Source organism: Canis aureus, chromosome 29, assembly GCF_053574225.1.
Source record: "Canis aureus isolate CA01 chromosome 29, VMU_Caureus_v.1.0, whole genome shotgun sequence".
Taxonomy (NCBI): domain Eukaryota; kingdom Metazoa; phylum Chordata; class Mammalia; order Carnivora; family Canidae; genus Canis; species Canis aureus.
Genome location: NC_135639.1, coordinates 36,706,692 through 36,733,349, shown reverse-complemented (window position 1 = coordinate 36,733,349; position 26,658 = coordinate 36,706,692). Strand labels below are relative to the sequence as shown.

At 34.0% G+C, this 26,658-nt stretch overlaps 1 protein-coding gene across 6 annotated transcripts in view; it reads left to right on the top strand.

The window, feature by feature from the left end:
• Positions 1–26,658, top strand: part of KIF20B (kinesin family member 20B) — an 80,953-nt gene that overhangs the window by 43,001 nt on the left and 11,294 nt on the right. For all 6 annotated transcript variants that reach the window (XM_077878437.1, XM_077878439.1, XM_077878436.1 and 3 more), the window contains 6 exons: positions 6,080–6,199; positions 8,489–8,549; positions 18,073–18,198; positions 18,864–18,991; positions 20,395–20,550; positions 24,590–24,766. In XM_077878437.1, the coding sequence (XP_077734563.1) occupies positions 6,080–6,199; positions 8,489–8,549; positions 18,073–18,198; positions 18,864–18,991; positions 20,395–20,550; positions 24,590–24,766 (768 nt within the window). The remainder of the gene's footprint in view (positions 1–6,079; positions 6,200–8,488; positions 8,550–18,072; positions 18,199–18,863; positions 18,992–20,394; positions 20,551–24,589; positions 24,767–26,658) is intronic.

The window sequence follows — 26,658 nt, the reverse complement described above, 5'->3', positions numbered from 1 at the left end:
TTTGTGGCTTTCCAGGAATGCGTCCATTTCTTCTAGATTGCCTAATTTATTGGCGTATAGCTGTTCATAATATGTTTTTAAGATCGTTTTATTTCCTTGGTGTTGGTAGTGATCTCTCCTTTCTCATTCATGATTTTATTAATTTGAGTCTCCTCTCTGTTCTTTTTAATAAGGTTGGCTAATGGTTTATCTATCTTATTAATTCTTTCAAAGAACCAACTCCTGGTTCTGTTGATCTGTTCCACAGTTCTTCTGGTCTCGATTTTGTTGAGTTCTGCTCGAATTTTAATTAACTCTCTTCTTCTGCTGGGTGTGGGGTCAATCTGCTGTTTTTTCTCTAGCTCCTTTATGTGTAAGGTTAGCTTTTGTATTTGAGTTCTTTCCAGTTTTTGAATGGATGCTTTATTGTGATGTATTTCCCCCTTAGGACTGCTTTTGCTGCATCCCAAAGATTTTGAACAGTTGTATCTTCATTCTCATTAGTTTCCATGAATCTTTTTAATTCTTCCTTAATTTCCTGGTTGACCCTTTCATCTTTTAGCAGGATGGTCCTTCACCTCCACGTGTTTGAGGTCCTTCCAAACTTCTTGTTGTGATTTAGTTCTAATTTCAAGGCATTATGGTCTGAGAATATGCAGGGGAGGATCTCAATCTTTTGGTATCGGTTCAGACCCGATTTGTGACCCAGTATGTGGTCTATTCTGGAGAAAGTTCCATGTGCATTTGAGAAGAATGTGTATTCAGTTGAGTTTGGATGTAAAGTTCTGTAGATATCTGTGAAATCCATCTGGTCCAGTGTATCATTTAAAGCTCTTGTTTCTTTGGAGATGTTGTGCTTAGAAGACCTATCAAGGGTAGAAGTGCTAGATTGAAGTCACCAAGTATAAGTGTATTATTATCTAATTATTTCTTCACTTTGGTTATTAATTGATTGATATATTTGGCAGCTCCCACATTCGGGGCATATATATTCAGGATTGTTAAGTCCTCTTGTTGGATAGATCCTTTAAGTATGAGATAGTGTCCCTCTTCATCTCTCACTACAGTCTTCGGGGTAAATTTTAGTTTATCTGATATAAGGATGGCTACCCCTGCTTTCTTTTGAGGACCATTCGAATGGTAAATGGTTCTCCAACCTTTTATTTTCAGGTTGTAGGTGTCCTTCTGTCTAAAATGAGTCTCTTGTAGACAGCAAATAGATGGGTCCTGCTTTTTTATCCAATCTGAAACCCTACGCCTTTTGATGGGGTCATTAAGCCTTTACTATGATTTCTTGATTTTGTGTTGTACTTAGACTTTTTCTAAAAGCTGGAACAGTTTTAAAGAATTATTTTTTATTATTGCCCTGAGTTAATTAAAAAGGAATACTTAGGGCAGCTCAGGTGGCTCAGTGGTTTAGCGCTGCCTTCAGCCCAGGGTGTGATCCTGGAGCCTCGGGATCGAGTTCTATGTCAGGCTCCCTGCATCGAGCCTTCTTCTCCCTCTGCCTGTTTCTCTGCCTCTCTCTCTCTCTCTCTCTCTCTCTCTGTGTGTCTCTGATGAATAAATAAATAAAATCTTAAAAAAATAGTAAAAAGAATACTTAAATGTGTAAGGTCTGAAGAAATTGATACAGCAAATGCTTGTGGACCCCATCCCTACTAGGGTTTCCTACCTCCATAGAAGTTATTACATTGAATATTTTGTGTTTATCTTTCTCTAACCTAAAAATATAAAGTCATATCTATTTTTTATTTCTAAACAGTAAATTGTATTTTTCTGAGAGTATTTGTCACATACTCCTGAGATTGATTTATGTATAGTTGTAAAATCACTTTCACTTCTGTATAATACACCCCTGTGTGACATTCTGCGATTTATTTATCTATTTGCCTGTTGACCATTTGGCTTTTTTTCCTTTCTTTGCTCTTAGAAACAACATTCCTTTCTTATACATGCTTGTGGGTATACTTGTGCAAGAGTTTATATTCCAGGAGGTGGAATTGCTTCATCAGAGGATGTGAAGGGGTATCTCCTTGTCATTTGAAATTGAATTCCTCTGATTACTAATGAAATACAGCACCTATTCATATTTTTATTGGCTATTTATCTATTCTGGTTTCCACCCCTCGAAATAGTTTGTTCATATTTTAATTGTGCTGTCCCTTTTTAAAAATTTTTTATTAGTGTGTAGGGCATCTTTATTCTTGATTTGTTTCTTTGTCAGTTAAATTGTTACAAATATCTTCTGGTTTCTGTGTTGTCTTTGGATGATTGAAGCTTTTTATTTTCATAGGTTTATTTTTTACTGTTCTTTTGAAAACCAGACCAATTCATTCTTTAAGTGTACTCAAAGGCCAGCATCTGTCAGTGCTCTACTTACTTCTGTGATTCTTATTTTCAGTTTTTGCCTCTATAATTTTTACTGTTTTTGCTAGTTCTTCAGTGCATTTAAAAGGATTAAATATTTTTTTCATCCAGTATTTTGTTTTTAAGATTTAAGAGAGAGCGATAGAGCACCAATGCGATAGGGCACACGTGTGAGGGGAGAGAGAGAGGGAGAAACAGACTCCCTGCTGAGGGGAGCCCAAAGCCCTGCCTGGGCTCCATTCCAGGACCCTGAGATCATGACCTGAGTTGATGGCAGATGCTTAGCCCTTGACCCACCAGGTGCCCCAGCAGCAATCTGTTTTTCAATAGAAGGTTCATTAGTTTATTCTAACCTACTTGAAATTGAAGTTCTGGAACAATTTCTCATTTAACATAAAATGTCAACAATAAGATAGCATTAATATAAATTAAAAATGAATGAAAAAGTTAGAATGGGTATGAACTTTTCTGATTAAATAAGGAGTATTTTGTGACTATTAGGCCTATATACTATAGAAAAGGAAGAGGAAAGAAGCTCTTGTTGTAGGTCTAGTACCCCTCTGCATTTTTTTGTGAGTAGAGGTTCTTTTTTTTGCCTGCCAGCACTGTGGTGGAAGCTTTGGCCTGAGTTTTGTTGGTTCATTTATAGTGATTTGTAGAGATGTACAAATTGTATTTGTAATTTTTTTTATCATTGCAATTTATAAAGTTCTTAGATTAATCATCACTAAAAAAAAAAAAAAGATTAATCATCACTATGTTTATCAGGATTCTGATTTAAGTATAGGTTAAGAACTAAGCTTTTATGATATGGGAATGTGCTTGTGTTATAATGTTAATAGAAGGTGGACCCAATGTTATATACCATTGATACTTGAACAAGATGGTTTGAACTGTGCAGGTCCACTTCTTTTCTATAGCTCACTTTATTGTAATAGTATATTATATAACACATTTTGCATACAAAATATGTTAAATCAACTTCAATTATATTATTGATAAAGCATCTGGTCAACAGTAGGCAATTAGTTCGGTTTTGGGGGAGTCAAAGGTAATTAATGGATTTTCGACTGCACAGGGGATCTACACCCCTAACCTCCACATTGTTCAAGAGTAAAGTGTATGCAGTAAGATTAAAACTTTGTGAACGGTTTGTATTAAAATACAGACAGCAAGGAGATATATAAAATATTGTTATATATTTTGATTTACCTAAGTAAATCAAAATATATAACACAGGTAACTTTTTAAAAGCTGTACTTGTTGCATTTATTGATTTCTTACAATGAATCTGTATTCATTATAATAAGGGAAATGTAACAAAGTTTTCAGTCAATGGAGGGAAAATACAAACAATACCATCATAGGTAAAATGCAAAAACCTATGTTGTTTCTTATAATTATATACAGAAAGTTTCCAAGTCATGTGACAAATAGACTAGATTAGATTAGAAATGTAAGACAGTAAAGATGACCTAAACTCTAATTAGTTCTAGGAAAATTCTTAGTCAAATTAGTAAATTCAAAGCAATGTAGCATAATTTGGAAAAGCACTTGTTTGTCACTTAGAAGATTCAGATTATTTACTTTCTATGCATGTGACTTCCTGGTTTAAGTACTATTTCTGAGCACCTTGATTATCAGTAAGCATTTCAAGCATGGTGTAATTGACTTTGAGACACATAGAACCAGTTACTTAAATAATAGTTCTTTTTTCCAATTAAATAATAGCTCCTTTTTCTAATTAAAGACTTTTTATTGTATATGTTATTTGGAAATATTTTTTAACAAATGAAGATATAAATGAAGTCCTTCTTCCCAATCATTTCTTTCTCCTTTTTAAATATAGCCACTCTTGACAGCATTCTTTTAGATCACTAAAACACACTTTTTAAAAGTTTTAAAAAGATTTTATTTATTTGAGAAAGAGAGAAAGTGAGAGAGCATGAATGAGGGGAGGGGCAGAGGGAGAGTGAGAAGCAGATTCCCTGCTGAGAAGGGAGCCTGATGCTGGGCTAGACCCCAGGACCCTGGGATCATGACCTGGGCTAAAGGCAGTTGCTTAACTAACTGAGCCTCCCAGGCGCCCTAAAACACACTTTTAGATCAAGAAAACGTACAAGTATGTATAGTAATTATTTAGATACATGTGTTACATTGTATTTAACATTGTATATTAGGTACATATGTATCTAATTAGATACATATATTATGTTGTATTTAATAATATATGTATCTAAGTTTTTATAAATGGGGTCATCTATATATAAATTGCTTTTTAATTCTTTTTGAGATTTCTTTCGTGCCACTGTTTATAGGGGCATCTCTTTTTAAGTTATGTTTTAATGTATAGATCACCACTGTTACTCTAATGATGGCTATAAAGAGTGTTTTCTCTTTTTCAAAATAATGTGTAATGTCAGTGCTAGGACTGCTAACAACAACAGTAATAATAGCTTATTCTGGTTCATTAATGCTGAGTTACATATAACATCTCATTGAATTCTCAAATATTAGGGGTAGTCATTGTTTTAACTTAAAATTTCTGGATAAGGAAACATGTATTGAGAGATATAACCTGTCCAAGTTCACTTTAGCTAGTAAATGGTAGAGCCAGGATGGAAACTTAAGGTGGTCTTTATTTATTATAGGCTAACAGTTTATAGCTGTAAAATTGGTAAGATTGGTGTTTATTACTACAAGTCCCACATTTTTAATTTATTTTAAAAAAGATTTTATTTATTTGTTCATGACAGACATAGAGACAGAGACATAGGCAAAGGGAGAAGCAGGCTCCATACAGGGAGCCTGATGTGAGACTTGAACCCAGGACCCCAGCATCATGCGTTGGGCCAAAGGCAGATGCTAAACCACTGAGACACCCAGGTGTCTCAAGTTCCACATTTTTAAACAAAATAAGATAAAAATAAATATTTTTATTGTATGATTATAAAGGAAATGTATATTTATTATAGTAAATTTGGAACATTTAGAAAACCTAAAAAGGAATGTAAAAATTCCCTGAAACCAAATCACTCAGAGCTACTGTTAGTATGTATTTTTCCATGGTTTTTATAAAGGAGAAATTTTTAAGCTTATTTCATTTTATGAAATCTCTGGGATTGGTATAATGGAGATTGGCTTAAAGATGTTCATAAATTATCTTTTTTTTTTCTTTTGGTGAAGATTTACATGCTAGTTCATAGTGGTTTTGATTTCTTTAGCAAGTTTTTAGAACTAGGTTACCAGTAATGTCAAAAAATCAATTGACCTTCACGTGCGTGGATAACTTTTGATCTTTTAACTGTTCCATTTTCATCCTCTGTGGGCCATTATTAGCTCTTAAAGTATTTCTTGTATTACTGGATCACATTACTCAATAACCCTTGGAAATCTGAGCCAGTATTTTCCTCTTAGACTATCTCTATTGATTTTTCTGTGAAATTGATTTTGCTATTGCAAAGTGCTGTGTTGATTATTTTTGGGAGCACTTACAGAGTTTTAGATTCTTAAAATATTATGAGAAGAAAGTAATCTTTTCATATGCATTCTTCTTTAGTATATTAAAATTTTTTCTGATACTTTGAATCCATGTCATATAGTACGTTAGAATCTATAACCTTTCCAATGGGTTTTAAAGGCTATGAATCACTGAACCACTGACCATGAATTTTAAACAACAAAAAACAGTATTTTAAAAAATATTTTGTTTTATGAACATTACTTTTAGGTATCTGTAATGCGTGATGAGGAGAAATTACTGAGGATTAAAGTTCATGAACTGGAGAAAAAGAAAAACCAGTGTTCTCAGGAAATAGATATCAAACAGCGAACCATTCAGCAACTCAAGGTAACAGTTTTGTTTTTGAAAACACTTTAAGTAGATTCTGTTGGTTTATTTTAGTGTATAGTTAAATGTTATCAGTTTTTTTTTTTAAGATTTTATTTATTTGTTTTAGAGAGAGAGTGCAAATGGGAGAGGGGGTAAAGGGAGAGGGAGAGAGAGAATCTCAAATAGATTCCCCATTGAGCATGGAGCCCTATGCTGGGCTCCGTTTCATGGTCCTGAGGTCATGACCTAAGTGATAATCGAGAGTCAGACACTTAACCAGCTGAGCCACCCAGGCACCCCAGTGTATCAGTTCATTATTACAAATTCTCTTTTGACAATTTCTGGAATTTTTTTTTTTTTTTTTAAAGTACTGTTTAAACTTTTTTTTTTTTTTTTTTAAATTTTTATTTTATTTATGATAGTCATACAGAGAGAGAGAGAGAGGCAGAGACACAGGCAGAGGGAGAAGCAGGCTCCATGCACCGGGAGCCTGACGTGGGATTCGATCCTGGGTCTCCAGGATCGTGCCCTGGGCCAAAGGCAGGCGCCAAACCGCTGTGCCACCCAGGGATCCCCAATTTCTGGAATTTAAATACTAATTATTAGGGTACCTGGGTGGGTCAGTCAGTCTGCCTTTGGCTTTGGTCATGATCCCTGGGATCGAGCCCTACATTGGGGGCCCCTGCTCAGTGAGGAGTCTGCTTCTCCCACTGCCCCTCCTCCTGCTTGTGCTTCCTCTTTCTTTCTCTCTCTCTCTCAAATAAATAAATAAAATCTTTTAAAAAATTAAAGTTGTAGTGATTTGCTTTTAATGAATAGAGTATAGAAAGAAAAAATTAGTGTCTCTACAGTAGAGAAACCTGGCAGACCCCACCTTAACCAGGTGTTCAAGAATACCATCACCAGTAGTAAGTCATGTTGATACCATGTACTTTACTGATTTGATGTTACTAGAAGGGCACATCTCTTATCTCTTTCCTGAAATCTATAACCTTAGTCTAATTATGAGACAACATCAGACAAATCCAGACTTGAAGATATTGTACAAAATATCCAACCAGTAAAAAGTGTCAAGGTCATAAAAGAAAAGGACTACCAAGGACTTCTCATAGATTGGAGGAGACTAAGGGGACAAGATTACTAAATGCAGTCCTGTGTCCTCTATGGGATCCTAGAAGAGTGAAAAAGGAGATCACTGGAAACTGGTGAAATCAAAATACAGTCTGTAGTGTTGTTAATATTATTATACCAGTGCTAGTTTCCTTTTTTCATACAAAGATGATTTTTTCCATATTTTAAATAATAGAACATGGAGATTTAACTCATTTTTCAGTCCAGTGTTTCTTGATTTTTAAATAAATGTACCGTGGTAATAGTTAACATTAGGGGAAGCTAACTAGAGCTTATTCAGAAAATGTCTGCTGTCTTTGCAATTCTTCTGTAAATTTCAAATTATTTCAAAATAAAAAGTAAAAAAGTGAAGTTAAAGTCTTATAAATTATTTTTCAAAAGGACACCTAAAAAAGCAAAATCTCTTGTAAGTGGTTATATTTTGCTTGACATTAAATAAATGGATTGGGCTACAATTAATGGATTATTGTATTTGCATGTTGGATTTTAAATGAAGCAAACTAATGAGTATTCAGGTACAAACACATTTTAATTTTTAACTGAATCTAAATAAAGTAGTCTGTACTTAATACGTTTCAGAGATTTCCAGGTTCTGTAATGATTCATTCCAATTCAATCAGCACATATAGAGATAGTGCTGATATTAAGTGAGATAGGCAGTAAAGGTTGGATTACCTGATAGGTTAAAACTGGAATTGGAGGATTTCCAGTGCCCGTAATATACTCTTGCCTCTTGTGGCTCCTGTTATTTTTTCAAATTTCCCAGCTACTTTCTACATAGAGGAGATGGAGGATGCTATTTTTCCTGCCCTTTGAGTTTATTGATAGAGAGCTTTGTTTTATGGCTTTCCTTGTTTCCCCTATGTTAAATTCATAATGAGCCTCCATTTCCTCATTTTTGCTTTTTTGTGTTGTGTAAGAGAACATGGTAGCTTAAAACATTGGGTAAATAAAATGGGCAGTAACTTTGAGGTAGATTAAAGGTATCAAGTTTTGTTTTTCACCCTGCCCTTTTGTCCAAGGCAAAGGAAACTTGGAAGCATGAGATGAGTAGTCAGCTTTGTAGGAGACAAGAGTTCAGACCCAACATTGGATCCTGTTTTCAAGTCCCACTATTAAATATTGCTGTGCATTTTAGTTACATTTGCATTTAATTCATGTTCTTCCATTTTGCAGGAGCAGTTAAGTAATCAGAATGTGGAAGAAGCTATACAGCAGTATGAGAGAGTGTGTAAAGGTCAGGAACAAACCTCTATTTCCAGTACTAAAATAACTGCAAAATAGGTAGTTGCAGTAATAACTGAGTTAACATTTTCCTTTGAAAATTGTAAAATAAGGTCAACATAAGATGTAACTTTATCAAAAGAGAAAAGCAAAAAAACAAACAAAACAAAACAAAACAAAAAAACATTGATTCTAATGAGTGACTCGTCAACATAAGGTTTATTCTTAGAAAAATAAAACATTCAGTTAAAGGAATACTGATTTTAAGTCATGCCCAATATTTTGTGAAAAATAAAAATGGTTATATTGGTCACAATGAATGGACTAGATTTCTAGACAAAATTGTGTAAGAATGTATATGTCCAGTAAAACATCTTTAAAATTAAAGTATTTATTTATTTATTTATTTATTTATTTATTTATTTATTTATTATAGCTATTTTCATTTATTTATTTATGATAGTCACACAGAGAGAGAGAGAGAGAGAGGCAGAGACACAGGCAGAGGGAGAAGCAGGCTCCATGCACCGGGAGCCCAACATGGGACTCGATCCTGGGTCTCCAGGATCATGCCCTGGGCCAAAGGCAGGCACTAAACCGCTGTGCCACCCAGGGATCCCAAAATTAAAGTATTTTTAAAAAGTGTTTAAAAACCATTAAATACTTTAGATTCAAATCTTATGTGTTGAATTATACCTTTCTTACTCAAATTTTGATTTTTAAATTCAAAATATAAAATTACCTTTTTTTTTTTAAACTTTTTTTTTTTTTTTAAATTTTTATTTATTTATGATAGTCAGAGAGAGAGAGAGGCGGAGACATAGGCAGAGGGAGAAGCAGGCTCCATGCACCAGGAGCCCTATATGGGATTCGATCCCGGGTCTCCAGGATCGCGCCCTGGGCCAAAGGCAGGCGCTAAACCGCTGCGCCACCCAGGGATCCCTAAAATTACCTTTGTAGATGATACATACATCTTTCTTTTCATAGTACATTTGTCTCCTCTTCCTCGCTCACCCCTTAATCTCTTGGTTGTGTGAGTAAGTAGAGCTGGAATTTGAATCTAGGTCTATTTCACTCTTAAGTTTCAGATTCTCGTCACTAATTTGTACTGTTTGTACTTGGCCAACTAAAAAGAAAGAGGTAGGACAACCAGGTTATTGCTTGTTTAGATGACTTGGACATTTGTGGGATTTACTTGGATCAATAACTTGAGTGTGTATGTGTGTGTGTGTGTGTGTGTGTCTCTGCACACTGTCCTATTTTCTCTTGCCTTTCTCTTAGGCTTTTGTCCCTTAACATTTTCTATTTCCATAATCTTTTTAGGGGTTTTCTTTACTTTTGGTGCCTTTGTCATTGTTGGCAAATGTGAACAGATCTTAGTGGTTCTGAAAATGCATGCCCTTGGACCAAGATAAAGTTTCTATCGTATTTTAATTTTTCCTCTCTGGGCCAGATATCGAGAACTTTGACTACTTTAATTTGGCTTCTATCTTCTCCATGCTCTTGAAACTTGCTCTCAAGTCATTTGTAACCTGCATATTTTAAAATCTATTAACTTTTTGCAATCCCTCTTTTCCTTTGTTATATTATTTTAACATAGCTGTCCACCCTCTTCCTTTTTCTCATTTTCACTTTTTATGCAGCGTTTATTGTGTGTGAATATATTTTTTCCTAAATAAAATGGTAATGTATAGCTTCCGCCTCTTTGAAACTTGTCTCAACTCTTGTGATCTGTTCTGTACCAGTTATTGCCTATCTCTTTCAGCTACTTTGGCAACTTTCCTGATTAAGGCATTATTTTCTTTTCTTTTTTTTTTTTTTTTTTTCTTTATTTTTCTTGCTGGAAAGTCCATTTGCTTCTGTGATTTCAGTTATGCATGAGACACAACAAACAAGTGCATTTTCAGTTCTGCCTCTATTTTTCTGTTTAAACACTGAATACCATTTACTTAGATATCTTAGTTTAAAATCTTTTTTAATGGAGATATAATACATAATAATTATCTTTTAAAAGTGTACAGTTTAGTGCATTTTAGTATATTCACAAGGTTGTACAATCACTATCACTAATTCCAGAACATTTTCATCACCCCAGAAAGAAACCTTGTACCCATTTAGCTATCACTCCTCAAGTCCCTGTCAACTACTGATCTGCTTTCTGTTTCTGGATTTGCCTTTTGCAGGCATTTCGTCTAAGTGGGTACGTATAATATATGGCTTTTTGTGCCTAACTTCTTTCATTTAGCATTATGTTTTCAAGTTTCATCCATACTGTAGCATATATTAATACTTAATTCCTTTTCATGGCTGAAGAATACTTCATTATAATGAATGTAGTACATTTTATTTGTGTTATCAGTTGATGAATATTTGGATTACTTGTCCTTGTTGACTTTTATGACTATTTGTGTATAAATTTTGGGGTGAACATATGTTTTCAGTTCTCTTGGGGATCCAGGAGTGGAACTACTGGGTTCTATGATAGCTCTGTGTTTAACTTTTTGAAGAACATTTTCCCCCAGTGGCTATACTGAAGGCTCTGGTGTCTCTGCACATTGCCAACCCTTGTTATTTTTCATTTAAAAAAATTATAGCTATCTTATATTAGCTTCCTAGGGTTGCTGTAGCAAAGTACCATGAACTCCGTGCTTAAAACAATGGAAGTTCTCGCACAGTCCTAAAAGCTAGAAATCCAAAATAAAGGTATTGACAGGGCAGGCTATGCTTCCTTTGAAGATTCTGGGGAAGAATCTTTCCTTGTCTCTTCTAATTTCTAGTGGTTGATGGCAGTCCTTTGTATTCCTTGGCTTATGGCAGCGTGACTCCAGTCTGTCTTTGTTTTAACATGGCCATCTTTCTTTTGGATGTGTGTATATTGCTGTCTTCTCCTTGTGTCTCTGTCCAAATTTCCCTCTTCTTACAAGGAGACCAGTTGTATTAGATTTAGGGTCCACTATAAGTGACCTTATTCTTAATTTGATTGTATCTGCAAGTACCCTATTTCCAAATAAGATCATATTCATAGTGGATGGGCATGAATTTTGGGGGGCTACTTTTTAGCCTAACATACTTCTGGGTATAAAGCAATATGTCATTGTGGCTTTGATTTGCATTTCTCTAATGACTAATGATATTGAGCATATTGTGCTGTAGTCCATTTATGTATCTTCTTTGAGAATTGAAGTCCTTTGCCCATGTTTCAGTTGGGTTATTTCTCTTTTTATTACGGAGTTGTAAGAGTTCTTTATATATTCTGGATATGTGACTTAGCAGATAGATTTGCAAATGTTTTATCCCATTTTGTGGGTGGTTTTTCACTTCCTTGGTTTGTCCTTTGATGCATAAAAGTTTTTAATTTTCACGAAGTCCAATTTATCTGTTTCATTTGATTGTATTTTAGGTGTAATGTCTAAAAACCATTGCTGAAGCCAAAGTCATTTAGGTTTTCTTCTAAGAGTTTTATAATTTTAGCTCTTATATTTAGATCTTTGATTCCTTTTGAATTAATCTACTTGCATATAATTTTGTATATTTTGTGAGGTAGGTGTCTAAATTATTTTGCATATGGAGAAGCAGTTGTCTAGTACCATTTTTTGAAAAAACTGTGCTTTCTCCTATTACATTGATTGTTTTTGCACTTTTGTTGAAAATCAGTTGACCATAAATGTAAAGGTTTATTTCTGAACTTTCAATGCCAGTAACACACTATATTGATACTGTAATTTTATAGTAAGTTCTGAAATTGGAAAGTTTGGTTTTTCCCACTTTTGTTTTTTTGCAAGATTGTTTTGGCTACTTTGGGTTCATTGCATTTCCACGTAAATTTTAGGATCAGCTTGTCATTCTCTGCAAAAAAGCCAGCTGGAATTTTAATGGAGATTGTCTTAAATCTGAGAATCTGCTTGGGGAAATTGCTAGCCAAACAATATTAACCACGGAATATCTTCATTTAGCTAAACCTTCTATAATTCCTTTCACTGTATACAATTTGTACCTCTTTTGTTTATTTCTGAGTATTTAAGTCTTTATGACACTGTTAAAAATGGAATTGTTTCCTTAATACCATTTTTTTGGGTTGTTAGTTGCTATTATATAGAAATACATAGATTTAATTATATTTATCTTATATCTTGTAAACTTGCTGAACTAATTTATGAACTCTAATAAGATTTTCTTTCTCCCTTTTTTCTTATATATAAAGTATCCTGTTATTTGCAAATAAAGATAGTTTTACTTCTTCCTTTCTATTCTTTTTTAATTTTTTAAAGATTGATTGATTGATTGATTTATGACACAGAGAGAGAGAGGCAGAGACATAGGCAGAGGAAGAAGTAGGCTCCCCACAAGGAGCCTGCTGGGACTCAATCCTGGATCCTGGGATCAGGACCTGAGCCTAAGACAGATGCTCAACTGTTGAGCCATCCAGGTGTCCCTCTGTTTGCGTTTTATTTCTTGTTCTTATCTAAATGCTCTGGCTAAAACCTCCAGAATACTGTTAAGTAGAAGTGGTGAGACTGGACATTTTTAATGTCTTATTTCTGATCTTGGGAAAGTTTTCATTCTTTCACCATTATGTGTATTAAGTGTGGGGTTTTTATAGATGCTTCTTATCAGGTTGAGGAAGGTCCTTCCCTTCTGTTCCTAGTCTGTTGAATGTTTTTATCATTAAAATGTGTTGTATTCCAGTGTGTTATACTCTAGCCATTGAGACAGTCATGTGGTTTTGTTCTTTATTAATAAGGTGCATACGATTGATTTTTGTATGTTGAACTAAACTTGCATTTCAGGGACGAATCCCACTTAGTCATGGTGTATGATGCTTTTTATAAGTTGCTGGGTTTAGTTTCTTAGTATTCTTTTGAGGTTTTGTGACTATTTTCATACAGGTAATTGGTCTACAATTTTTTTTTATGCTGAGTGGTTTTGAAGTCTTGTTAAATTTTGCACCTAAGTGTCTCTTTTCTGCTAAAATTGCCTTATTTTTTTTTTTAATTGCCTTATTTTTCTGGATCTTTCTACTACTGATGTCTGTTATTTCCATTGTTTAGACCAGGGTTTAGCAAATGACAGCCTTCTGACCAAATCCAGTTTACTGCCTAATTTTGCGAGTAAAGTTTTATTGGAACATAGCAACACATTCTCTTTTGTATTGTCTGGCTGCTTTCACATTACAGTGGCAGAGGTAAATAGTTTTGATAGGTCTTAAAATAATAATTATCTGACTTTGCAGAAAATATTTGCCTACCCTTGGTTTTAGACTGTAAATAATATTATTTCCCCTTACCCTCAGTTCTACTATGCAAATTCTGTTACCTTTTCCTAGTAACTCACCTTACTTGTCCTATCTGATTGCCAGGCTATAGTAGATTAAATTTTTTTTAAAAGATTTTATTTATTTATTCATGAGAGACACACAGAGAGAGGCAGAGACACAGAGGGAGAAGCAGGTTCCTCACAGGGAGCCTGATGTGGGCCTTGATCCCGGGTCTGGGATCATGCCCTGAGCCGAAGACAGATGCTCAACTGCTGAGCTACCCAGACATCCCTAGATTAAATTTTTTAAAAACTTCTTTCATTGTGTCATTTTCCTATTAAAAGTTTTTAATTCTTTTATACTGCCTACATAATAAACTTCCATCATCTACCTTACTGTTTTCTAGCCTAATATAACTTTTCTGCTCTATCCAGACTAATTTGTTCCCTGTTGTGATCTGCTTTATTTTGCCTCTATTCCTGTGATATTTTAGTATATGTGCTGCCGAAGCGAGCACTCTATTCCTGTGATAAAGAAGACAAATAAAAGACCCCAGAGGAAATCCCTAACTGAAACAAGTTTCAGGGTGTCTGGGTGGCTCTATCAGTTAAGCGAATGCCTTTGGCTCAGGTCATAATCCTGGGATCCTGGATTGAGCTCCATGTCAGGCTCTCTGCTCAGCAGGGAGTCTGCTTCTCCTTTTCCCTCTGCTCCTCCTTCTCTGCTTGTGCTCTCCTTCTCTCTCTCAAATAAATGAAGTCTTTAAAAAAAAAAAATCAAAGAAGTTTCTACATACTTGGGAAATTTTGAGAAATTTTTCCATATATTCACACACAGATCTACTTTATCTTTTTCCCCTATAACCCTTCTTTTAAAAGCCTGAATAATATTTCATTTAATGATATTGATACATCATAATTTATTTAATATCTTTTTTTATAAATGGGAAAAGAAAATATCATTCCCTTAAAAGAAATCCTTAAGAAAATGCAACAAAATTGATTCGAATAGAGGAGATAAAACTGAGTCTAATATACATTGTTGCCAGAAATGGAGTCCTTCCTTTGAATAAAGACATGGTGTTGATCACAAGTGAAACATAATTTCAAAGTCCAGTAGAGACAAAATTATATGCTAATTTAAGGTACTACCTTAGTTGCTTTTAAAGTTGGAATGATGATTCCAACTTTCCCATTTTTCTCAAATTTTAATTAAGAAAGAAGTATTTGTGAACAAATAAAGTCAATATAAAGATCATCTGAATACTTTTTAATAGATTCAGTATTTTCAAGTATTTTCCCATATTTTCATCTCTGTCTCTCTTTCTAATATGTTTTATACAAACTGAGTGGCTTAAAAGATACTTGCAGACAGTAATACTTTATACTTTATCATGAAGTTTGTAAGCTAAGTACTTACCTTGCATAATAAAATACAATATCATTATATCTAAGAAAATCAGCACATTTTATCATCTACTCTCCAGTTAATAGGACCTCTTTTGATGAAAAAAAATATTTCTGGTTATTTTAGATATGATTTTTTTGTTATTCTAGACATTAGCATAAACTACTGTGAATAATTTTGTGTAAGAGTCTTTGTGCACACTTGTAAATATATTTGTGGGGGGGAAATCTAGCAGTGTATTAATACACCCGAATGGTGTATTAAAATTTTGATAAGTATTGCTAAATTGCTCCCTAAAGATCTTTTTTTTTTTTTTTTAAGATTTTTTTTTTTTATTTATTCATAAGAGACACACACAGAGAGAGAGGCAGAGACACAGAGGAGAAGCAGGCTCCATGCAGGAAGCCCGATGTGGGACTCCAGGATCACGCCCTGAGCCAAAGGCAGGCGCCAAACCGCTGAGCCACCTAGGCATCCCCCCTAAAGTTGTTACATTAGTTTATGTTCACATTAAAATAGTGTGTAAGATGCCCATTCCCTCCTATTTTTTGCCAGTATTAGATGTTACCAAACTTTAAATTTATTGCCAGTGCGATATGTGAAAATGGTATCATGTGGTTTCAGGCTTCTGTAGTTGTTTTATATACATCCGGTACAGTAATATTCTGAAATAAATCTCAACTTAAGTATTTCTTATATGGGGTTTTACATGCCATATTTATTTCTGTCCTTAGCTTATGTGTTGTCTCTTTTTTCCACTTCTTTCCTGTTCTCAATTTTTTTTTTTTTTTAAGATTTTATTTGTTTATTCATGAGAGACACAGAAAAAGAGAGGCAGAGACACAGGCAGAGGGAGAAGCAGGCTCCCCACAAGGAGCCTGATGTGGGACTCGATCCTGGGACTCCAGGATTACGTGCTGAGACTAAGGCAGATGCTTAATTGCTGAGCCACCCAGGCATCCCCTGTTCTCAAATGCTATGTTGAAGCCTTTCCTCCTTGATCTCTTCCTGGGACTCTATAGCTCTCAGTGATCTTCTACCCTGAATATTATGCACTTGATTGCTGGTTCATTTGACAGTCCTTTATTTAGCTGTAGTAGCTCATAGCTATTTTTATTTTATTTTATTTTACTATCTTTAGATAGTAGTGAAGAGGTATCTGTCTCATTGTCTTTATGTTGTTGCCTTATTTTTTTTTAAGATTTTATTTTTATTACTTTATTTTTAAAAATATTTTATTTATTTATTTTTGGAGAAAAAGAAATCACATGCAAGTATGAAGAGGGGCAAGTTGGTGGGGTGAGCAGAGGGAATGGGACAAGGAGACCCCGTGCTAAGCACAGACCCCAAGGCAAGGCTTGTTTCCACAGCCGTCGTGAGCTGAAATCAAGAATTGGATGCTTAACTCACTGAGCCACCGAAGTGCTTCCAAAGATACTTTTTTAAGTAATCTCTGTACTTAATGTGGGCTCTAATCCACAAACCTAAGATCAAGAGTCACACCCTGCACTGACTGAGCCAGCCAGGCATCCCATTTTATTTTCTGTTTCATTTGTTGCATATTTCTGATTCTTTCCTGAAATGAAATGTAAATTTTGGAGGCAGGGACTGATAAATAATTTTTTTTCTCTCTCTCTCTCTCTCTGTTTTTTTTTTTTTTTTTAAACTACACCTACTTTTCAAGTAATAGGTGGATAGTTATAGTCAGTGAAATTATCATTAGTGTCCTGAGACTTTCCTAATTGATAACAAGACATTTAATTAAACCTTTTTCTTTTTAGCCTTCTAGTTTAGAGCAAAATACAAGGTAGAAAAGGATTCTTTGAAAAAATTTTTATTAATTGTATAATTTGAATATATTTGGAAATCATGCTTTTTGAAAGAAGGAGTTTAGATAATAATACCAGGACTCCTTTAATCATAGGAAGAATTCTGTTTTATTAGCATTCCTGGTAGCTTATGTAAATGGACAGAATACTGAAATTACTTGTACGATTTTTTATTATTTTATTAAATTTGTCTTTATTATTTTTTTAAGTTTGCTATTTATATGCACCTTGAGGAGCCATTTTTTGAGATTTTTGTAATTTTTAATGTTTAGTGACCTGAGGTTGAACTATATGCATTTATAGGTTTATTACCTCTGACATCAGTTTTGGTTTGGTGTTTGAAATGTGCCCTGCTTCAAATGTAGCCATCACCGAGGCAACAAAGTAATCTTTGCCTTTTTTTACTTCTTCCCAGCAGGTAGCATTAAAATGGAATTGTTTATAAGTCATTATTGTAATGTCATCATTTTTTAAGGGCCAGAGACAATTTTGGTAAGGCTAGTAGTACAGTCATTCCTGAAGAGCTGGTTTTAAAAATACTACAAGTAAATTTTTGGCTTTGGAAATTTTTGTAGAAAAAAATCAGTGATTAAAAAAAAAAGTCAAATTGAGATTGACCCTTTTTGCTTTTAGGAAGTGAAAGTTTTACTTTTGGCTTGAAAATATTAACACTGAAAGTACATGTTTTACCAAATAACATTTTTTATAAATCCCAAGATTTATGTTAGTATTAATAGTTTAAGATTATAAAAAATTGTTAATTTTATCTGAAGAGATTTTCTTTTCCATCCATCCATCCATTCCTGCAGTCGTCCAGATATCTATCTGAACGTCAGATACTTATTTGGTGCCTGTTATCTGCTAGGACCGTTCTAGACATAGAAGTACAGCAGTGAATAAGACAAAGCTTCTGTCTACAGGGTTCTCACATTCTAATTCTATGTGGGTTAATAAAAGTGTATTTTCATTTTAGAAGAACTCAAGAAAAATTGGATATCTAGATGTAGATGTTAGTAGTTTCTAAAATGTTCTCTCCGCATTTTTAGATCTGAATGTTAAAGAGAAAATAATTGAAGACATGCGAATGACGCTGGAAGAACAGGAAGAAACCCAGGCAGAACAAGATCGCGTGCTCGAGGCTAAACTAGAGGAAGCTGAAGGACTGGCCACAGGTAGAACAGATGCTTAAATGTCAAGATCTACTTTTCATTTTCTGTATTTTCCTAGATTTCTTTCCTTTTTTCAAGTAGTTGAATATACTATTTTGTAGTGAAAAAGTATTGATGTGTTTTTGGAATGTCTTATCACTTGCCGTTTCCAGAGTGATTAAAATTGTTTTATCCAAGTAAAATTGTATGTAGTAAAGAAGGAATAAGGACACTTTGATAATAACTGGATAATTTACAATGTTTCCCAGACATTAAAAACAAACTTTTCAACTGACTTTTAGCTCTGCCCAGCTTCTTAGAATCATCTTATATGTTTATCTTGGTAAATACTCTGATTCCATCCTTCAGAATACCATCAGATTTAAATTTTTTTATTTTTTATTTTTGAGAACTACATGAGGTTTCCTATATAATTAAGATTGAGATGTGTTTATACTGTACACTCTGCACACTATTCAGTGGGTTCTTGAGACGTCCTTGTACTTCCTCTTCTCTAAGAATTTGGTAAGAACTCTTAAAAGTTCATTCCTTAGAATTGTCTCAGTTCTATCTGTGTTTATGTTTTTCTTCTGGGCTCTGCTGATTATCTGTATCTCATGCCACATGTATCTCTATATGGTAGAACTTTTGCATGTGCTTTAAAAAATAATTCTATGTTTTCAAATTAGAATTGGAAAAATGGAAGGAAAAATGTAAAGATCTGGAAGCCAAAAGTAATCAAAGGTCAAATAAAGAACTTGAAGATAATACAGATGTACTTAGTGAAAAGCTCAGTAAGCTTCAGGATGAGTTACAGGTATGATTTTATGTGTATATGTATCCATGTATTTCTCATGAGAGGAGAATTCAGCAAATATTTTATAATTAATTTAGATGTGGGTGAAATACGACCTGGGAAATGTTAACATTATAGGTATAATTTTTCAGCATACATTGAAATGACATGGGGTGGAAATTCCCAAGATAGAAACCACCAGTAGTGCCAATGAAAATACAGGGCTTGGGTCTTCTCTTTTATATTCTATGTATTTATTTCGTAAATCACTACTTCTTATGTGTTTGTACCTATTTTTCTACTCCTTAAACTTCTTAGTCCTCAAATACTGCTGTGGAAAGAGGACAGTTAGGAAGATTATTTTGTATATAATCATTTTAATTTTCAGTTATGAAGTTGGAAAAGAATACATTTGTGTATCTGGACACTGGAATGTATTTGAAACTGTATTATATAAAGGATACTCTGTTTTGCATTTGTATTTTTTCCATGTTCAATTCTGAATACTATTATATAGAATGGAACATATGGAGGAAATATTTTTGTAATGGGGTTTACCAAATACCACTTAAAATTTTGTACATTTTATTAGAGGAAACAAGTTTTGAGATTAAAGAAAGCATAATAATGATTTTAAAAAGTTGGCTGCATCTAAGTTATTTTCTTAAATTCATGCTATATATATCAGATACTGAACAAAAAAAAATAATTTCTTTTGTTAACTATTAATTTGTATTCTAGAATTTACCATTTCTATTGGGAAAGTCCCAAAGCAGCTATAACAAAATAAATACTCCATTATTTATGAAAAAAAATTAACTATATTGGGAATGTTCATGTTAAAGAATATTGGCTTATTTTATGTTCTTCTCAAATAATGTAATCACATAGATTATACACTTTGTAACTGGAGTGGAAATTACTGATTAGCTATATTCTCGGTCTAGCCATTGCCAATGTCCCTCAGATTCATGAATGTCTTGTTGCACAAGTTTGTTTTTATTTGGCATTCTGTATACCCAGAAATATTTTATTTTTGAAACCATACAGTTAGAAATGACTATCACACACCAAGTCATTTTTTTCCCTGGCATTTAGAAGAACCTGAGTATCTGAAGCTCTTTCAGAAATAGAAATTGTTTATTTCTTCTTAAGGTCACAGATGAAGGAGAGTCCTTAAATGGACTTCATGGCAAAATAAGATTTATAAAGGGAAGTCCGTTTAGAAAAGGAAACCAGCAGTGTTCATTATATAATCTGAAATAAACTCTGATCTTAACCTTGTTTAAGGAAAAGCATTTAATTTTCAAAAAGGTAAAAAAGTCATGGGTTATATGAATATGCTATAAAAATAAATTTGTCAGCTATCGTTTAACTGTTACTGAAGCATGTGATAGTTATGAGTATTATTTTTATATACATAGGAATCAGAACATAAATATAAAGCTGAGAGAAAGAAATGGCTAGAAGAAAAAATGATGCTTATCATTCAAGCAAAAGAAGCTGAGAATCTCCGAAACAAAGAGATGAAAAAATATGCTGAAGACAGAGAGCGTTGTTTAAAACAACAAAATGAAGTGGTTGGTAACAATTATACTTTATCTTTGATGTATTTCACCACCTTCTTTGGTTTGTTAAGTTTGTCCCTGGGATTCTTACCAGTCTTTACATGGTTGCCTGATTTTCATGCTTTTTTTAAGAGGCAATCTGTTTGTCTATTTGTAAGATGACTTTTCTGTCCCAATTTTGAAGTTCACTTAGGTTCTATTTTAACTTTCTTCAGTCCATTTAGCAAGCTGGGAGAATGCCTAATTACATCTCAGTATCTAGATAGAGAATTTAAACATCTCTTCCTTTTGATTGCTACAGGGTTATTCCTACTATATTATAAAATTTTGCATTTTGAGCTATAGATTCTGCTAACATGGTGTATGTATTTTACCTCATAAGCTGATTTTATCAGGATTTTTAAAAGTCACCTGGGGTGCCTGGGTGGCTCAGTTGAGCATCTCACTCTTGGTTTCAGCTTAGGTCATGATCCTTGAGGTTGTGAGATCATGCCCCACATTGGGCTCCACACTCAGCAACGAGTGTGCTTGAGATTCTCTCTCTCCCTCTCCCTCTGCCCCTCCCCCTGCCTGTGTTGTCTCTCTCCCTTTCTAAAATAAATAAAATCTTCAAACAAAAACAAGTCAATTAAGTAGTTTCTAGAAGATGACAAGTAGAAGTAACCCTCAGTTTCACATTCACTAGCTGTAGCTTTTTTTTTTTTTTTTTTTTAGCTGTAGCTTTTATAGCAATTCTATCTTAGCTTGTTTTTCCCCTCCTGTTTTAATTGATTGCTTAGTTTGACACCTCTTGTTGCCAACTTAGAAAAAAAGGAAGTTAAAAGGTATTGGTCTTTAAGTGAAAAACTGATTTTCTCTTTATAATAGTAGTAACTTGGCAGTATCATGTTGTCATTGCTGGTATTTTTTTTTTTTTTTTTGACAGAATTTTACAGATAATAGCTAAGCTTCCCTGAAAAACCAAGTTGTTAATTTTCAATAAGTTAAGGGTGATTTTCCCACTGATTTTTAAAAAGAATTTTACCTCTTTATTTTGAAATAATTTTATTTACCGAAAAGTTGCAAAACTAATACAGAGAGTTCCTGTATACTTACCACTAACTTCTGATGTTAGTGCCGTACATAACAATAGTACAAGGATCAAAACCAACAAATAAACATTACTGTATTTTTGTTAGCTAAATTCTAAAAAGGTCTAGACCTTATTAGAATTTTATTAATTTTCCCACAAATGTCTTTTTTTGGGTCCAGGTCTCATCTAGAAAACTACATTACACTGGTTATCATTTCCTTAGAGTATTGACTCTATTTGTCATATGCTAATCATATAAGATTAATAACTAGTCATTACTGCTCTGCAGTGGCAATATATTTCATGTGCCAACTCTATGTGATCGAAGGTACCTTCAGAAAGTGGTGGGTTGAGTGGGATTCTGATGCTGCATTTGTCTTAACAGGAAAGATTGCTACTAGTTCTCTGCTCCTGTCCTACAGCCCATCCTACCTTCCTAGGCAATAGTAAGAGGCAAGAAGTGGGATCAAAACTGTTGGCTTTCAGTTACTCTAGTTCTAAACCAGAAATAGAGCTATTTTTTTTTCCCGGTGATCCCTCTGGTAGCAATGCTAGCAAGTAAACTTAATCTAATTGTTTTGTTTTTCTTTTAAAGGTACAGAGAGCATGTCAGAGAGGCAGGGAGGGAGACAGGGACAAAGGGAGACAGAATCCTAAGCAGGTGCCACACCCAGTGAGGAGCCCCATGTGGGGCTCCATCTCATGACCTGAGCCAAAATCTAAAGTTGGAAGCTTAACTGACTGAGCTACCCACGTGTCCCCAAGCTTAAGTTTTTAATCCTAGTGAAAGCTAGCTTCCTTCTTTCTCTCCCATATATTTCTTTGCAGTCATACCTAGGATGTGTGCGTTTGCCATAATAAGCTATAAATTGTTAATTTTTAAAATTGCCACATGTAATACAGTAAATAAACAAAACAAGCAATACATTGTTCGATGAACTGTGGTAAAGTCAGGATCCAGTAAAGTACCACCCATTTCAAGAGATAGAACATTACCAGCCTCCCAGGGGGCTCCTCTTGTTTCTTTCCCAGTGGTAATAATTATTCTTTTAATGTTGTGCTTTAGTTTTAGCCAGTTTTGAATTTTAAGTAAATGAAATTGTAAAGGGTACATTTGTTTGTACCTGGTTTCTTTCAGCATTATGTTAGAATTAATTATGTTACATGTAGCTGCAATTAGTCCATTTTCATTGCTGACTATTGCAGTGTACGAATATATTGTGGCCTGTTCATTTTAATGCTGAAGATACATGAATTATTTTGTTTTGAGCTATTATGAATAAATTATCTTATAAACATTTTTACTCATTTCTCTTAGTCACATGTACATGCATTTCTGTTGTGTATTTGACCAGGAATAGAATGTGGGATGATAGGGTATTCGTGTGTGGAATTCTGATAGAATGTCACATTAGTTTTCAGAGTAGTTGTACCCATTTATACTATAGTATTGAAGTTGCTGTACATTCTCACAAACATAGGGTGTTGTCATTTTTTTTATGGTTTCAGTGTGTTTGTCCCTGAGTACTAATGAGGTTGAAGATTATAGGGCCCCTTGCCTTTTTCCTGTTGGCCTGTACAAATGCATACTGTACAATTGCATTTTCTAGTTGATATGTAGGAGTTTCTTATACTTTCTGGGGAGGAGCCCTGTGTCATGTGTTTTAAGTACCTTTTTTCGGTCTCTAGTTTACTTTTTATTCTCTTAATGTCTTTTTATGAATTTAAGTTCTTAAATTTATCTTAGTTCATTTTTCTAAAAGTCTTTTCCTTTATTAAACCCCAAAGACATGAAGATGTTCTCTTACACTGTTTTCTGTTTAGGTTTTACCTTTCATATTTTGATTTTAATATTGAGTTTTGTATTGGAGTGAATTAGGCATAGTCTTACTATTTTTATTAAAGTTATTATTTTATTAAAATAGTCTTACTATTTTTCTCTTAATGTGGAATACCAATTTTCCTGATAGTATTTAATGGAAAAAAAAAAAAACCCTTTCTTCCCACTGTTCTACTACTTTTGTTCAAGGATTAATTTTTTTATGTGATATGAGATTAGGTTTTGAGTTCATTTTTTTTCTTTTTCCCATTTGGCTATTGCTCCAGCATCTTTTATTGAAAGACTGCCCTTTTCCCCATTGAATTGCTTTGGTGTTACTGTAGAATGTCAGTTGATCACACACTTGTGGACACTTTTCTGTTCTGATCTCTGTTCATACCAGTATCATACTGTCTTTATTATAGTAGGATTGACACAAGAGTGTGTTTGTTCCTACTTTGTTCTTTGTTTTCAAAATGATTTTGACTATCTAAATCATTTGCATTTTCATGTAAGTTTTACAGTGAACCTTACCCATTTCCACACACACCCACACCCACACCCACTCTTGCCTGCCTGGATTTTGATTGAAATTGTTTTGACTCTATAGATCTATTTAGGGAAAACTGACATCGTAACAATACCGAGTCTTTTGATCATTGAGCACAAATTATTTCTCCATTTATTGAAGTATTTTTCTTTTCTTTTAGCAGTGTTTTGCTGCTTTGCGTGTTTAGATCTTAACTCATATTTTCTTTAATTCACTACAATTTCATGGTTTTTGAACTTATTGAAAATGATATTTTAAATTTTTGTTACTCTATTTGTTGCTATTAGTTTTGTCACTTGCTTTACTGTAATTTTACCCTCTCATTTCCAAAATATTGGGAGGAATGCTAGTATTAGTTTATTTATTTATGCTAGTATTAGTTTAAAAGCCATAATTATTTATGAAAGAAGTAACCAATAAGCTGATTTTTGGAATGAGGTGGGATAGGGTTAAATACATCATGTGGACATTACATTTATAAGGACATAAACACGTTTATTATGTGTTTTGATTTACAAGTAAGTATTTTATCTAGCCTTAACTATGTAATTTGTTACATGCCTTATTCACCTTTATATACCTTATAACATTTTCTTTATTTTCTGGCTAGGAAATACTTACAGCACAACTGGCAGAGAAAGATGATAATCTTCAGAAGTGGCGAGAAGAACGGGATCAACTGGTCGCAGCTTTAGAAGTACAGTTGAAGGAACTGATCTCCAGTAATAGACAGAAAGATAATGAAATTGAAGAATTAAAAAAGATCACATTGGAGCCTTCTGAAACCGTGAGTAGAATCTTGTTCTTTCAGTGCCTTTTTTTTAATTGAACATAGGAATTTAAAAAAATTATTTAATTGATGAACTCTAAGAGGTTAAAAAAGTAAGTTTCAAAAGATCGTAGAGGAATCAGAGTTTGAAAAATTATTTGGATAGTTATTGTGTATTTCAAGTTTTCATAGTTTATCCTTATGATCAATTTGCCAGTGACCAACTGAGAAGTAGTACTTTCTCAAATATTTTGGTCAGATCTTCTAGATAGAAAATAAACAATTTGTGATTTAGTCCCTTATCTACCTTTAATATGTGTAAAAGTGATTCAACCTGAACTCTTGGTAATATTTCAATACTTGGACCCACCCTAAGTTTAATACAAAAGTATAAATTGTTTTGAAAATAAACACCTGGTGAGACCCTCAGGAATTATTTTTGTAATGTTTCATTGGAGCTGGGAACTCTGCATAGAGAGGGGATTGCAGTTCACAGATAGCTACATCCCAGTGAAATTGGATCAGGGTACATTTGAGAGTGGTCTTTCTAGAATAAATGATCTATGCTTAAAAATCTACTGCCTCCAGACAATAGGAAAATAAATGTATGTGCTTGTCACAACAAATCTTCTAAGAGGAAGATTGCCTTTTTTTAAAACAAAAAAGAGGCAGTAAGTAGCATGCAGTATAAATAGCACAGACTAGAAACCTAGGAAAAAATGAGGTGTCTGTTGCTGTCATTGTGGTTTTGGGATTTTGGAAAATTACTTATTATATCTGAACTTCTCTAAAACAGAGAGATAGTATGTCTTCCTAATAGAGTTGTGAAAATAAACTGAGATCGTTTGTAAAACAATTAGCACAGTTTTTACCACAGTGGAAGTCAATATATGTTAGTTGCTTTCCATGATGGATTCAGTGGAACCTTTTGTATTTGGGTAGGTGACACGAGAAGTATATTTGACTTCTGCTTTTGATGGCAGTGGTGAGAAGACTCATGGTGGAATTTATCGAGTTTAAAAATGTAATCTGATACTTCTTTATAGATCTCTTAAATAGGGTATGGGAGTTGGCTCCTGGGTGGTTCATTTGGTTAAGCATCTGCCTTTGGCTCAGGTCATGACTCCAGGGTCCTGGGATCAAGCCCAACATCAGGCTTCCTGCTCAGCAGGGAGTCTGCTTCTCCCTCTCCCTCTGCCTGCCTCTCCTCCTTCTTGTGCTGTCAATAAATATAATTTTTTTAAAAAAAGGGAGGATATAGGAATAGAGCATACCCTATGACAGAAAAAGGGATGAGGTATGCAGTAAGAAAAGGTTTAGTTATCAATATGGTCTTTTCTACTCTCATATTATAGTTGCATTCTTAAGACTCCTTTAATTTTTCAAAATGGTGTATCAAAGCTGTTGTTGGGGTCCAACACTTCCAACTTAATACAGACCTTGGCCATGTCATTAATATCTCTAGGTTTGTTTCCTCATCTAGAAAGAAGGAATAATGATTCTTGCCAAATCTAGCTGGGAGAGTTGCAATGAAAGTAAGATGAGAAAATATATATAAAACCTTGAAAATTGAAAATAATCTTTCAGATTTCTCTTTTGATCAGGCCTAGAGGCGGTAAGTTTCCCAGCCTTTCCTAAATTTCTAAGGATGAAAGAGAAGAGAAAGTGTTTCATTATTTTTATGATATAATCCACCCAAATCTTGAGTTTTTTTTTTAAAGATTTTATTTATTTATTAATGAGAGACACAGAGAGAAAGAGAGAGCGGCAGAGACACAGGCAGAGGGAGAAGCAGGCTCCATGCAGGGAGCCCAACGTGGGACTCGATCCCAGGTCTCCAGGATCAGGCTCTGGGCTGAAGGCAGCGCTAAACCGCTGAGCCACCTGGGCTGCCCCAGATCTTGAGTTTC